Here is a 14,805-nt window from a genome sequence, read left to right on the forward strand (position 1 = left end):
TGGAACAAGGACACTACATTGTCTAAACGAATAAACCAACTAAGCTCCAATGCCAACCACAATAGGACGACTCCCAAAGTGTGACAACCATACCAACCTGTCACGGTCTCACATCGGATGTGTACTAGGGAGATCTTGGGTTTATAAGGAAGGTTTGGGCTCCAACTAAGGGAGGCACCTTTTATAGGTCAAACTCGTGAGGTCAGTGGGCCAAAGCAGACAATACCTCACCAGAGTTGGACCCAAGACCGTTACATTTGGTATTAGAGCCTCCTTAGGGGTACTATCATGTGAGTGGATCTGCCTTGGGGGTACTATCATGTGAGTGGATCTGCCCTGGGGGTACTATCATGTGAGTGGATCTGCCTTGGGGGTGTTATCATGTGAGTGGATCTGCCTTGGGGTTGCTATCATATGAGTGGATCCTGTACAGAGGTGTAAGCCACTTTGACGAGGATGTTAGAGATTAGACGAGAGGGCTTGTCGCGGTCTCACATCGGATGTGTACTAGGGAGATCACGCTAATGTGAACATTGGAAATCGGACAGGAGAGCCTATCATGGACTCACATCGAATGTGTACCAGGAAAATCACATTGACAAGGACGTCAAAGATTGGGCGGGAGAGCCTATCATGGTCCCACATTGGATGTGTACTAGGGAGATATTGAGTTTATAAGGAGGGTTTGAGCTCCAATTAAGGGAGGCGCCTTTTATAGGACAAACTCGTGAGGCTAGTGGGCCAAAGTAGACAATATCTCACTGGAATTGGGCCCAAGACTGTTACATGACTCTAGTGCAGACCACAATATGAAAAATCCCAAAGTGTGGCAATTGTGCCGGCTCCAGTGCCAACTACCATAGGATGAATCCCAAAGTGTGGCTATATTACCCGCCTCAAGGGCACGAGGTATTCTCATTTTTGTTTCCATCCATCAACCCTTATCCCTTATCAAGGGTATAGGGCGCCATCAAGTAACATGACGTTCACAAGATATTCATTGAAGGTAAACTTTCAATTCATTACTTGCAACGGGTTACATGACTAGAGGGAATCGCGTGACAAGAACCTACTCAAAGGTAACTTGCTCCTTCCCCCATCGTGTCGCAAATTGAATACCTATAATTGAGTCGATGCCAATAGTTTCCATCTAATTCCTCACTCAAAATCAAGAGATTCACTTTGATGCCAACTGTCATAGACGTGGAGTTGTCAATGGCCAAAAGGAATCACCCTTGCTGAAATCCTTTTGAAGTGTCAAGGAGTCACACCCGTGCAACGACAAGACTACAACAAGTCCAACCTAGTTGTACTCATCCTTATCCAAGGAAACACTTAAGTGTCTATGAAGTCTCATGGCTCGACAACCCTTGAACCAACTAAGGTCATTTCTAAAGAACTCGAACTTGAATGGTAAGGGAAATAACTTACATTCCACTAGTACCGAGGGTAACTCTCATCCCCTTAGCACAATTGGGATCTTAGATGATGCTACTCAGTACTAGTGGAATGTGAGTTATTTCCCTTGCCATTCAAGTTTGGGTTCTTTAGTGATGACCTTAGTTGGTTCAAGGGTTGTCGAGCCATGAGACTTGATAGACACTTAAGTGTTTCCTTGGATAAGGATGAGTACAACTGGGTTGGACTTCTTGTAGTCTTGTCGCTGCACAGGCGTGACTCCTTGACACTTCAAAAGGATTTCGGCAAGGGTGATTCCTTTTGGCCTTTGACAACTCCACGTCTGTGACAGTTGGTACTCATTCCCAACTTGATCATCCTTGGAGCTCCCAATCCAACATGGAAGCCCAAGACAGCCCTCGAGGATGTCAAGAGCCCTTCCCCCCCGGGAGTACTCCTTAGGGTTGCTCACTTAGTACCCATAACTTGGTGACTTGGTGTACCCCCAAGAGTCATTCTCCGAAGTTTTCTGGGTCACATACGAGTAACCATTAGGGATCTAATGATCATACATCTTATATTCGAGAACACCACAATTAGAATTATCTAGACCAACCACCATGTCACCGATACATATCGAAACCATTCCCGTGATAACAGCACAGTCGCATCTAGGCTAACCGATCATATTCCGAATTCGATAATCATACACCAAAACCATGTGTTAGGGTCGTAGAACTCTAAGACCCTAACAAATTGCTCTTTTGAGAAAGTGATTGTGGCAGTTCCCCTTTGAAAATAACTCCCTGATTAAAGTGATTATAAGCAGATTTGGCTTGCTGGAGAACGGCTAGAATGCTGATTTGGAACTAAGGTTACTCATGTCGGTCCTTGGAAATTCATTTTGTAGATTGCCTCCTTGTTCTTTTCCATATTGAATACAAAGTGGATGATGATTTTTAGACTCATTTTGGGGAAGATATGTGGGTGGGGATGCTTCTTTATCTTTTGTTTTTCTTTAGCTCTTTGTGTTCTTCGCTGCATAATGCATCCGCTTCTTCCTTCATGGTTGTTTAAGGAAGTGTTGTTTCATGGAATTTGCATTTTTGTTGAAAGCATTGCAATGTTGATGAGCTTTCTTCTTTGCTTAATTTGTTGGATTTTTTCCCAGCCTTCATTGAGCAGGTATTCTCTCATTGATTCATTCCTTCTCTGCTTCTTTTGCTAATTTTTTTTGGAAAGCTTAGGTTTTCATTTGGTTGATAGTCCTTAATAGAATGAACATGAACAATGCCTTGCAAATTAGGGAACTTCACATGCCTCTGTCTCCAAATGTTTTTTTGATATGTTTTGATAGTAGTGACACTCATTCTCATTTTTTTTTTGCATTGCTCTATTGCCCAAATGTTATTGATATAGCTTGATAAACATTTTTGGCTCACAACCTAACAACTTAAACTTTTAGGTAAAGTGGTAATCTAACATGGTATTAGAGCTGGTTACTAGGAGGTCCTGGGTTTTAGTCTCGTTGCCCACATTAATTGTATGATTTTTTTAAAATTATTATATTCCCTATAATTATCTCTCCACATGCTGTTGGGCTGCACGTGCGGGGGAGTGTTAAAGCTTGATATACAATGTTGGCTCACAACCTAACAACTTAAGCTTTTCGGTAAAGTGGTAATCTAACAGTTATAAAAACATGTTGTTTGGCTCTTTTTGGAGAGAATTGAGTATAGAATATGTCTAATTTCCTTGGAAGATTTCTTACTCGCCTCTTTCATAGGCTTCGGAAGGAATGTGGATGCTAGTAGATTGTGGAGTTGTTCTTTTGCTTTATAGCATTGATTAGAGAGGAATGCATGCATTTTTAATGGGCATTCTTTGCCTCTGCAGTTGCTTTGGGATAAAATTAGCTTGATTGCTTTGCTTTGGGTTTTGTCTTTTGGTTGTTTGAAAGGAACGTCCTCTTCAGATGTTCAACCAGATTGACAACCTTAACTGGCTTTATGTTTTTCTCTTCATTTTTTTTTTCTTTGTTTGACTAGTAGGATACCTTGTCCTTCTCATTGTATTTCTCCTCCCTTTTAATAAATTTCTTTTTATTTATAACAAGCAACCTTGTTTAAGACATGAGAACATTGGAGTATTTTGTTTGCTTTATTAACACTGCAAGTGAAACTAGTTGAAAAGGGTGCAAGTATACTTCTTAAAATGAGAGGGAGTGTTTGTATGATTGTGGTGCATCTTATTGGGTGTCTATAATTTGCTGTCAAAATAGATAATTAATAAAAAGGGTTAGAGATGTAATTTTACAATAAACTGTTGTGAACTTCAAAATTGCCTTTAATTGCTCACCTTTGTCAATCTCACTTCAAGCTTTTTCACTCTATTCCCTTTTTTCATGAATGGCTACGTATTCTCGAGTTATTTCCTTTTCTTTTTATCCATGCTCACGTCATTGGCTAGGAATATTCTATGGGACGAGTAACGCTACCTATATTTTTGACTATAAATATGTGCTTCAATGGATCAATTTAAAAATTTGAACTTTTTGTTTTAGATTCCCTTTTGTATCATACATGGGCTTGGTTATTATATGTTAGTTTCCTGTAATATTTTTCGGGTATCATGTTGAGCTTGCATAGTATTCTTATTATGGAGTTGCATTGGTGGCAGCAAGTGTCTAGTGAATCTGAGAGCGCCTCTGATTCCTTAAAGCCGGAGACCGCTGAACCTTTTGATACATCCAAATGCCTGCTAAAGAAAGGTAATACTCTTTAAAGTTGCTAGGTTTTTTTCATGCTTGAGCTGTCATGTTTTGCAATGTGTTTGTAATTGACGCAGATGAATTTATTGTGTTTCTATTTAGTGAAATTATATATGTATGTATGTATATGTGTATGTGCTTGAGTGTGTATATATATTCTGGTTTTGATTCCATTCTGCCAAAAGCCATCATGTAATCGGGCCTACCACCCGTTCTTTGGTATGTGTTTTTCTTTGTGATACATTTTTATTCTGAGCACCGTTTCAAGTCATATTTTGGTAGCATATCTTCTTAAGGAACTTGAAATTCATTTTCCTTGTATTTTTATTAGTCAATTATAAAAATAATATTTTTTTTTTGAGGGAGTGTAAATGCGAAAGAGTTGATGAAGAGTTGTTTTGCTCCCCATTCCCTCCTTTGTTTAGTACTGTGCAATATCAATTAAGTACTAATTTTTTGGGGTCCAAAGTGCTTTTGTTGGGAGAGGACAGATTCTGGATGCTGAATGAAGTAGTGGAGGATGTTTTGTGCTCAAAACAAGATGGAGTCATTTTTAAATTGAATGTTGAGAAGGCTTACGATCGGGTTAGTTGTAATTTCTTGGATAAAGTCTTTCTTTGCTAGAAAGGGTTTGGGGATAGGACATGTTCTTGGATGAGAGGGTGCTTCTCAAATGCTTTCTTTTCAGTCATTATCAATGGTGAACCTAAGGAGTGGTTTAGGGCCTTTAGAGGCATTAGTCAAGGGGATCTGTTATCTCCCTTTTTTGTTTGTTCTCGTTGTTGAGTCCTGATTAGATGATAGATAGGGCAGTGAATCGAGGCTCTGCGACTGCGAGAGGGATTGAAGTGCGTAGTGAAGGTGTGGTTGTGTCTCATATTGATTTTGCAGATGATGCCATTTTTTTTCTTGGGCAATTTTGATAAATTTTTTTTTTGATGAGAAAACTAAATTTTTTTCCCTTTAGGTGATCACTGTGAGTTTTTCCTGAATGACTTTTGGTTTAAAAATAACTTTGGGAAAAAAGAGAGTGGATTGCTACTATAAATCTTAGTTCTACGTTTCTAATTGATCCTTGGAGTTGGCTTCTTTAGTTGAGCATGTTATTTTAGAGTCTTTGCTTATTAGGGGTTCCTTTGGGAGGTAACTAGGTTTGTTGGGTTTTAGGACACAGTGGAGAAGGTGTCTAGGCAATTGGAGGTCACATGTTTAAGGCATGGAAACAGCCTCTTTGAAAAATGCAAGGTAAGGCTGTGTACTATAGACCCATCGTGGTCTGCCCCTTCTTTAGACCTCGCACAGGCAGGAGTTTCATGCTCCGGGCTGCCCATTTTTTATGTTGGTATAAAAAGAAGAGATATTTCATTAAAGAGGAAATAATGTACAAAGAGGAGAATTAGAATCTACAAAGAGAAGAGAGATCATATGGTTAGCTAGGAGATTTTACTTCAAAGTTGGAGGGAGGTTTGAGTTTTGGTAAGTTGGTGTCTGAAAAAACTACTTTATCGGGGCAAATGACTATGGCAGTTCCCATTAGAGGACTCCTTTGGCGTAAAGTCATAAAAAGTAAATCTGGCTTGCTGGATAATGTTTGGGATGCAAATATGGGAACAAGATCTCTTGAGAGTCCTTGTAGGCGTGTTGCTTAGATCTTCATTTAGTGCAAAACATTTACATCCAAATACCTGAAAATACCCAATGTCGAGTTTCCTTTAAAAAATTGATTCATATGGAGTCTTTTCAAGCATAGGTCTCATAAGCACTCCATTGATAGTATAACAAGCAGTACTCACAGCTCCAGCCCACAAATATTTTAGCAAATTATTGTCATTTAACATAATCCTTGCCACCTCTATCAAAGTTCTATTCCTTCTTTCAATAACTCCATTTTGTTGTGGAGTTCTAGGAGCAGAAAAACTATGAGTAACCCCATTGGTATTGCAGTAGTTTTCAAAATCTCTATTTTCAAATTCTTTTCCATGATCTCTTCTTAGAGAAATTATATGAAAATTTAATTTGTTTTGAACTTTCTTGCATAAAACTAACAATTCAGAAAATGTTTCATCTTTTGATCTTAAAAATACTGTTCAAGTGAATTTTGAAAAGTCATCTACAATTACCAGTGTAAATCTTTTTCTTCCTAAACTTGTAGTTTGCATTGCTCCAAACAAATCAAGATGTAGTAATTCAAGAGGCTTTTTAGCAGAAGCCAAATTTTTTGATTTGAAAGAATGCCTTGATTGTTTCCCTTTTAAAAACATGCAACACAAATGGTGTTTATATTTGGATCAAAATAAGGTAATGCCTTGACCAATCCATACTTGGAAGCATTCATAACAGTTCTGAAATTCAAATGTTCCAATCTTCTATGCCAAAGATATAGATTTTCACAATGCAGCCATTTTTAGTAAATAATTTTTTTTTTTGTCTTTGTCATGTAGCTGGCTAATACTTAAAAGATTATGTTTCAATCCTTCAACTAACAAGATATTTTCAATTTTTGCATTAGTATTCTTATCAATAGTACCTTCTCGTAGTACTCTACCTTTGTTGTTGTCGCCAAAGATCACAAATCTGAAGTCTCTTGGTTGAATAGTGATGAATTTATATTTGTCTCCAGTCATGTGCCTCGATCATGCACTGTCATGATACCACTTCTCCTCTCTCTTTGATTTTTCCTGCAAAAGAAAATTCACTTTCTTGATTTTGGTACCCAGGAGTTGCTGGGTCCATATATGTTAATGTTCTATTATTCCTTTCTAGGAATCCACTTTTGCTTCCCTTTAGAGATTTTTCTCTTTTGTTTTTCAAAAATTTTCTTATTGTATTGCAAAAATTACATTAAACAAAAGATGAGGCTATTTGGCTTGGTTTTTCATTCAAATTTGTATTTTTATTGATGAGTAAAACTTTCTAATTTATTTTTCAATTCTTTATTTTCAAATTTAGTGTGAATTGGTGGAAAAGGATTCATTTAGCTGACCCCACCTAGTGGGACTTAAAAGCTTGGTTTGTTGTTGCCGTTGTTTATTTTTAAATTCAAATTTCACTATTTGGTTTTCAAATTCTTTTAACTCTTCTCTACTAACTTGCTTTAGTTCAAGATTTCCAGATTCCACGTCTTTAACTCTTTGCTTTAGTTTAAGAAATCTTACATACATGCTTTCAATACTGTCAAGTATGCCACGAATTGAGAAGGGAGGGCCATATATTACCTCATTGTCATCGTTCATGTCAGCCATGAAGCACAGATTGGCAGTCTCTTACTCATTCAAATCCCTATCTGGTTCTGAAGATTATGAATCACTCCATGTTGCAGCCATGGACTTTTCTTTCCTGAAGCTTTCCTTTTCTTGCATAATGGACAGTCAGTCTGACAGTGTCCTTATTTTTTGTATTCAAACAAATTATTTCTTCTTTATTTTTGGTATCATCTCTTTTTAAAAAAATTTCCAAAATATTTTCCTTTAGTAAAACCATTTTCTTTAAAAATCTTGCTGCGTTACCTATTAATTCATCTTCTTCATCATTTGAGCTCTCCTTATGAGTGGTCTCTTTAGCTTTAAGAGCTATGCCCTTTTTGACCTACACAGGAGACTAATCAATAGTATCCATTGCCATTTCATAAGTAATAACAGATCCTATCAGTTCATCTGTTGACAATGTATTTAAATTTTTAGTTTCAGTAATAACAACAATTTTTGCGCTTCCTATTCCATTGGTAAGGATCTTATTAGTTTTTTCATCAAATTACCACTGGGAAAGCTCCTACCCAGTCCTTTCATTGGATTGATGACGTCTGTAAAATGAGAATACATGTTTAGACTCTTCATATTTCATACAAAACATTTCAAATTCAGTCATCAACAAATTTATCTCAAATTCTTTGACTTGATTTGTTCCTTCATGTACTGCTTGTCTATTCCAAATTTCCTTTACAGATTCATATCTGGATACTATGTTGATTCATTTGGATCTAGAGCACGGTAAAGGTACATTCGTAGCCTTTGCATTTAGCTGAACAGGATTGTCATCTTCATGCCATGCATTTTTCAGTCTTAGGAAAAGGTTTACTATTGACAATATTACGAAGAATATAGGGTCCTAGAATATTTCTCTATACATTAACATCAATGGACTGAATGTAGATTTTCATGTGAACCTTTCAATATGTTTAGTTTGATCCTTTAAACAAGGGAGGTCTCTTAGTCGGATGTCCTTTAGCAAGACCGGGTCTTGCCATGGATGCCATTGATCCTACTCTATTGTACAAAACAGAGTACTAGGCTACCTGCTCTGATACCAGTTGTTGGTCCTACATTGGCAACCCAAGAGACCTGGGGGGTGGTGAATTGGGTGAAATGAAAATTGTTTTGTGTATCAGATTCTTTTGATTTGAAATTAGTTCTTAGAAAAGATTGTATCAAGATCTTCTGAAGTCATGCAATCAGAGATTAAAGTCTATGTACAGTGCTGAGATATTCTAAAATGTATGGATAATCAAACACAAAAACAGAATGAACACAGGATTTTATAGTGGTTCGGTTGACCGTGACCCACATTCACTCAAGCAAACTTGCTTGAGATTTTTCACTATAATCTGACGATCAAAGTACACTGAGCAGCTCACAGCTCAGTAGGACAACCTGTTCTTGCAATATCCTCTTTCTCTCCCTCTCTTGCTAGAAAGCTAACTTTAGTGCAAACTTGCACCATGGTCTGGGTCACCTACCCCTTCAAAATCAAAACAAAGAATATAAAGTTTCTCAGGTTGTTTCTAATCACCCAAAAATATTCTTGATGAGAATTTGGTGATGCTAGAGAGACAGACCGTAATCTCAGCCTATTGAGAGAAATAAAATTTTGTAATGAGCACAATGATCATAGAGTACATATATCAAAAATATTTTAGTGAATATCAGCAAGTAGAGGTTATCAAGTGAATGAGTATGATCAGCTCAAAGTTCACTTGCTCGTAAGTATTTTATCTGATGATTTTTTCATGCAACACGAGTTCTTTTTATAGAGAATGTAGAGCCAACTCATTCAGACAGCCAGCTGCGATAAGAAATGCTTTAATGGACATAAGATAAATGCAGCACTTGGAATATGAACTGTTGAGCTTGATTTTTTTAAGAAATTTGTTTCCAAGATAAGAATAAGTCACAAGAGCTCTTTCTAAGTCAAAACTTGTTGTTTAGCTGTACATCACTTTAAATTTCAAATAGAATTTGGTTTGAATCGACAAATATTCAATAATAGCAAATAAAATATATTATTCTTCACCCAATAATTTCTGTTCAAATTTATGTAATTAATCAATTGAGTATGATATTCTCTGGCAGAAATTACCAAGACAATTTCTTAACTCAAACGATAATTCTTTAGCGAGTCTTTACAGGCGCCTCTGCTGATGCTACTTATTGGTGCTTCCTAAAAAGCTTCTTATGAATGCGTCTCATGACGTGTATTGTAGGTGCTTCTTATGGATGCGTTTCATGACACTTCTTTTTGGATGCATTTCATTATACTTCTTTGGATGCATCTCACGCTGCATCTGATAGGTGCATCTCATTATGTATATCTTTTGACTCTCTTTACTCACTTTTGATTAACACCTTAAACATTTCTTATACTTATTGTTTTGTCATCCATCAAAATCTATATCCGACAGAAAGTGCTTCTCTCGGGCTGAAGATACCAGAAATCTGTTACTTCAAGAGAGAGAAAGAGGGCTGATTCCCTAAGTTTGACCAGGTAAAGGAACCTCCCAGCAGAAGAAGGTCAACCAGAGAATTTCATGAAGTTCTCCAAATTTCTTGCCCACACTCTCCAAAACTCCCCTACTTCTCTCATGAAAGAACAAAACATTGCTAAGCTCTCCCCCTAAAACCTGCAGTGCATCCACTTTTGTCTTATATAGGTCAATTCCCTCCTGAACAATTCTGTGATTTGCCCCTCCTTGGCTGTCAATGCCTAAGAAAATCCATTCCAAGTTTCTCCTCACTATTAATCAGGTTGTTCACTGTAAAAGTCCTTCACCCAGCTTCTTTCAATTTAAAACAGAACCTTCCACAAAACAAAGATCCTGACCTGTTGTACCCTTAGCTGACAGATTCCTCCAGCTTCTTTCTCCACCAGCTCAAATGCCCCTCACCTTCCCCTTGTCCTATTTAGTTTCTTGTTGACAAATTATATATATTTTTTTGATAAAAAAAAAAGAGATTTTATTAAGGAGAGCTAGAAATACTATAAGGAGTGTAAGAAATCCTACTTAAAAGATGCATGAACAAAAGGAAAAAATCAAAAGAAATCGAAACAGCACAGCCAGCCAATCATGCAGTAAATCAGCAAAAGAAACCACTTTGAACCATCCTGCTACAAAAGGCCACAAGAAGGCCAGATACTGAATCCTATCCCAAAGCATAATCAAAGACATCCTCTTTCCTGTTAAAATACAAGCATTCCTCCCCAACCAAATCTTCCACAAAACTGAAAAAATCACACACCTCCACAATGCCAAACCATCTTTACCCATCCCAAAAATATAAAATGATATAGCTAAAAAATCCTCCTTCGACTCCAGGCACACCCAACTCTCTCCAAATAAGCCAAAAAAAAAAAAAAAAAAAAAATCTCACCCTCCATGTGAAGGAGCAATGAAGGAACAAGTTAGAAGCAGATTCTGAACTTTCTAAACAAAGATAACAAATATAGGAGATTAAGCCTTAAAAGGCCTCCTACTCTGCAACAGATTGTTGGTGTTGACTCTATTAAAAGCAACTTATGGAATGAAAGCCTTAGTCTTTGGGAGGACTGTAGCCATCCAGAATTATGAAGCAGGAAAGACAAGTTTTTATTGTTTAATTATCAAAAAAGACTTACAAGAGAACTTCCCAGAAGAATCAAGAATACACGAATGGTAGTCCCTCCTTTCGGAAAGATGCCTACCCTCCAACAAACTTAATACGGAGGGGAGCTACAACACCTCCCTATCATTTAGAGCCCTATGAAAAATTCCTTTTTTTATGTTGGCAAATTATGTTTCCTCATTTTTAAAAAAAAAAAAAATTCCTAACAGTCACCCTCTTATTACTACTATGGAAGCCCCTTACTTTCCAGGAAATTGGCACACTGTTAGGTCCATGCAACCACTTTTATGAGTCGCTTTGATTCTCTTCTTGCTTTGTTGCTTCCTGTGTTATTCCTTTTGCCTGCTGCCCTTTTTTCTTTCTGTCTTTTCCTCTCAATTTCTTCCAGTAGCTTGAAGGCTTCTTGTTCAAACCATCAAAAGGAAACCATTGTTAATCTGCTTGCAGTCTTAAGCTTCTTCAGCACCCGTTCAGTAATAAATATCTTCTTGAAAATCTTCCACCTAGTTCTTTGAAGCTGCATCAGAAACTGGAGTGACAGATTTAAAAGGTTTTTCTCCTAATAGCTCTGCCACATGTCCTTCCTCTGCAGGCATGGTCGCCATCCACCCCGTGCCTCCTTCCATTTACTTGCCGCAGATCACCTAATTTTTCTGTTTCTGCTGTTACTCCCGTCTCCTTCGACTCTGTACACAGCTCCCCTGACTTTTCCCAGTTGAAAGTCCTCCTATTTGTCTGTTTCTCCATATGTTTCCCAAAATAAGCGGGCAAGGACTTCCCAGCTTATCTTGAGTGAATGGGCTTTCAGGATTGAGGCTTGAAAATCTGGTCCATTGCTTCTAACCAATACACTGAAAGGGATGGGCTTCATCCCTGAAGAGAAGTTGCAATCTCGATTCTTATATAGGACTTGAAATTCATTGAAAGATCCCTACCTGAATGTACCTTGATATGCGCTTTTTTTCATTTTGAAATTGAAAAAATTGGCCTCCGTCTGTAAAGCAACTTTGCATCATCTCTAATACACTTTCAGAGAAGTAATTTTCTTCCTTATATAATTTTGCTTTTGGATCACCACTCTTCCAGTTATTGACCTTGATTTCCTCCTAAACATGCTGAAACTCCCTTCTAGCTTACCCCCCACAGTGAGGACACTCACCTGATGTTAAGTATACCCCCTTCTGGATCCACGCGCTTGCCTGTATTTCCTTCTGCATCCCTTCCTTCCACATTTCACAGATTTTAGTGTTTTGGGTTGGTCTTTGTCCTGCTGTGATGTTCTTCAGCATCAATTTGCCCAGGTCTTTTGGGCAACCAAAGGTCTCCGGCCATTCCTTACCTTCAATTCCTGCCTGAAAGATTGAGTATGTTGCACTGCTATAACTTCCATTGAAGACCAACATTTGTCCACTGGAGTTTCTCTTTGGTGAAAGAGAGAGTGATCAATCCTTTTTTCTCTACTTTTTGAACAGTTGGTCACCTTCCTTTGCCAGGAAAAAAGTCCTCCCAGGCTTTTAGAATCCACACAATTCTTCCTAATTCAAGTAGATTGAAAGTCTCTTTTGTCTCACAAACTCGGTTATTTTGATCAGGTCCTCTTCCCTCTCCCTTTCCTGCACAAAGTCGAATGACTTCCTCTCAATTGCCACAAACATTTTGTTATCATTCCTTGAAATCATCTCCACAAGTTAACCAAATCACTTGTTCCAGACAAAATTTGCATTGAACAATTAGTAACTGACTTGAGAGTAAATCAGCATGCCAATTCAATCTGATTTTTTGTATGTTCCTCATTCTTTACAGACGATTTGTTGTATGTTAATAGAGCATACAATTCTAAGTTTCTAATTGTTCTTTGAATCTTTCTTATGTCTCTAGGGGATCGGGTGAAATACATTGGACCTTCTGTACATATTGAAGCTGATAACAGGTTATATTCTTCATTGTTTTTGCCTCTGTGTGTGTTTTGTTCTATTTTTGTTTCTTGTATTTGTTTATATTTTTTTGGGTGGTATTGAAGGGGTGTATGGGTTGCCTCTGCTGTGACCCCACTATAGTAGTGATTTACATAGATTACTGGAACGATTTCTCTCTTGCTAGAATCATGGGAGGGGTGGGGAATGGTATTGATTTGAGTGGGGTTTACCTCCTGTTGTGTAACCCAGGCCTTTTGGGCTTCCAATCAAAAAGAAAGGAAATGTTAAGAAGAGGTGTCTATTGCGACACCACTATTGTAGTGATCAGTTACATAGATTGCTGGAATAATCTCTCTTGCTAGAATGTTATGTTTAGAAGATTCTCGAGAGGTCTGGCTTTTTACATATTGTATTTCATATTTTTTTAGTTAGAACAATCACTTTTGAATGTTTTAGTCTTCCATTTGATGTGAATATATTGTATAATTTGCTCCGTATGTTTGATATGTGCATACGTGATGGTGTTCTATTGTTCCAAGGACCTAAGCCTTTATTGTTAATTGAATTTCTGTTTCTTGGTTTTATAGGATTTATTTGCTGTTCTTATTTTTTAAGTACCACTGGGTCCGTAGAAAGCAGTTTTACCTTGTTAGATACGTCGCATTTCACCACTATCTTGTTTACTACAAATGCAGCATCTCTTCCTCAACCAAAGCCTATTGATCATTAGATGTAGAATTTATGTATCCTCTCTTTGATGCTGACTTTATGCAGATTAATAACTAAATTGAAGGGTCTTTTTCTGTTGATGAGTGGTCATGTTGGTTCATTTGGTGACTAATGTTGGCTCATTTGGTGACTAATCTGCTAGAATGTAAACCCCTAAGATTTTTATTACACAATCTTGTATGTTTTCAAACAATCTTGATAAATTACTATCGCAAACCATCTGGTGCTGGGGCTATTTCCTTGTCTAATCTTTTTATCAAGGGACTTTTATGCATAGTAGTCAAAAGCGCGCCTCAGGCGCATCTAGGCGTGAGGCGCGGTGGGGCAACAAGGTTAGCACCTCATTACTGTTGAGGCGAGGCGACTTTTAAGAGGTGCAGGCAGGCGCACTGATGCGCCAGGCGCAGTGAGTCGCACCTTGAAATTTTTGAAGCTAGTAATAAAGAAAATGTAGCCAGAACAATCCGTAGCCCTCTTCCAGCAATCCAGCCTTTGACTCAGACCAGCCCTACTGCCCTAAGCCTTCATATTTCAACCTTTGACTCGAACCAAGAGGATTCATCTTCAACCCTTCAAAACCAGCATGAAACCAGCTGGAACGCTTCTTCAACCCTTCGAAGTAGCGCGACACCAGCAGGAGCCCTTCGTGAGTTCGTCTTCGAGCCTTCGAAACAGCAGGAGCTTCATGAGTTCGTCTTCGAGCCTTCATGAGTTATCAGTTTTTGCTTCTTCTTTTTCAGTTCTTCTGCTTCTTCTTTTTCAGTTCTTCTTCTTCTTCTTCTTCTTCTTCTGCTGCCTACTGCTTCTTCTTATAATAAGTAATTAATTATGTAGTTTAATGCAAGTATGTAATTATTTGTGTAGTTTAATGCAGGTTTATAACTAACATATAAAATTTTTTTTTACTGAATTTAGCTGCTGTATTGTAATTTACTAAATTTGTTTCTTCAGTTCTTCTGCTGTGTAATGCTTCTTCTTATAATATGTAATTAATTGTGTAATTTAATGTAAGTATGTAATTAATTATGTAGTTTAATGCAAGTTTATAACTAACATATAACATTTTTTTTTACTGAATTTATTTGCTGTTTTGTAATAACATTTTTCTTCTTCTTCTTCT

The 14,805-nt window shown here is 37.6% G+C and overlaps 1 protein-coding gene across 3 annotated transcripts in view; it reads left to right on the plus strand.

Annotated features, from left to right (window-relative positions):
- The window catches only part of LOC131154585 (uncharacterized), a 108,338-nt gene that overhangs the window by 13,075 nt on the left and 80,458 nt on the right, over window positions 1-14,805 (plus strand). For all 3 annotated transcript variants that reach the window (XM_058107457.1, XM_058107459.1, XM_058107458.1), the window contains 2 exons: window positions 4,078-4,168; window positions 12,919-12,970. In XM_058107457.1, the coding sequence (XP_057963440.1) occupies window positions 4,078-4,168; window positions 12,919-12,970 (143 nt within the window). The remainder of the gene's footprint in view (window positions 1-4,077; window positions 4,169-12,918; window positions 12,971-14,805) is intronic.

The sequence above is a fragment of the Malania oleifera genome, chromosome 4 (genome assembly GCF_029873635.1).
Source record: "Malania oleifera isolate guangnan ecotype guangnan chromosome 4, ASM2987363v1, whole genome shotgun sequence".
NCBI classification, from domain to species: domain Eukaryota; kingdom Viridiplantae; phylum Streptophyta; class Magnoliopsida; order Santalales; family Ximeniaceae; genus Malania; species Malania oleifera.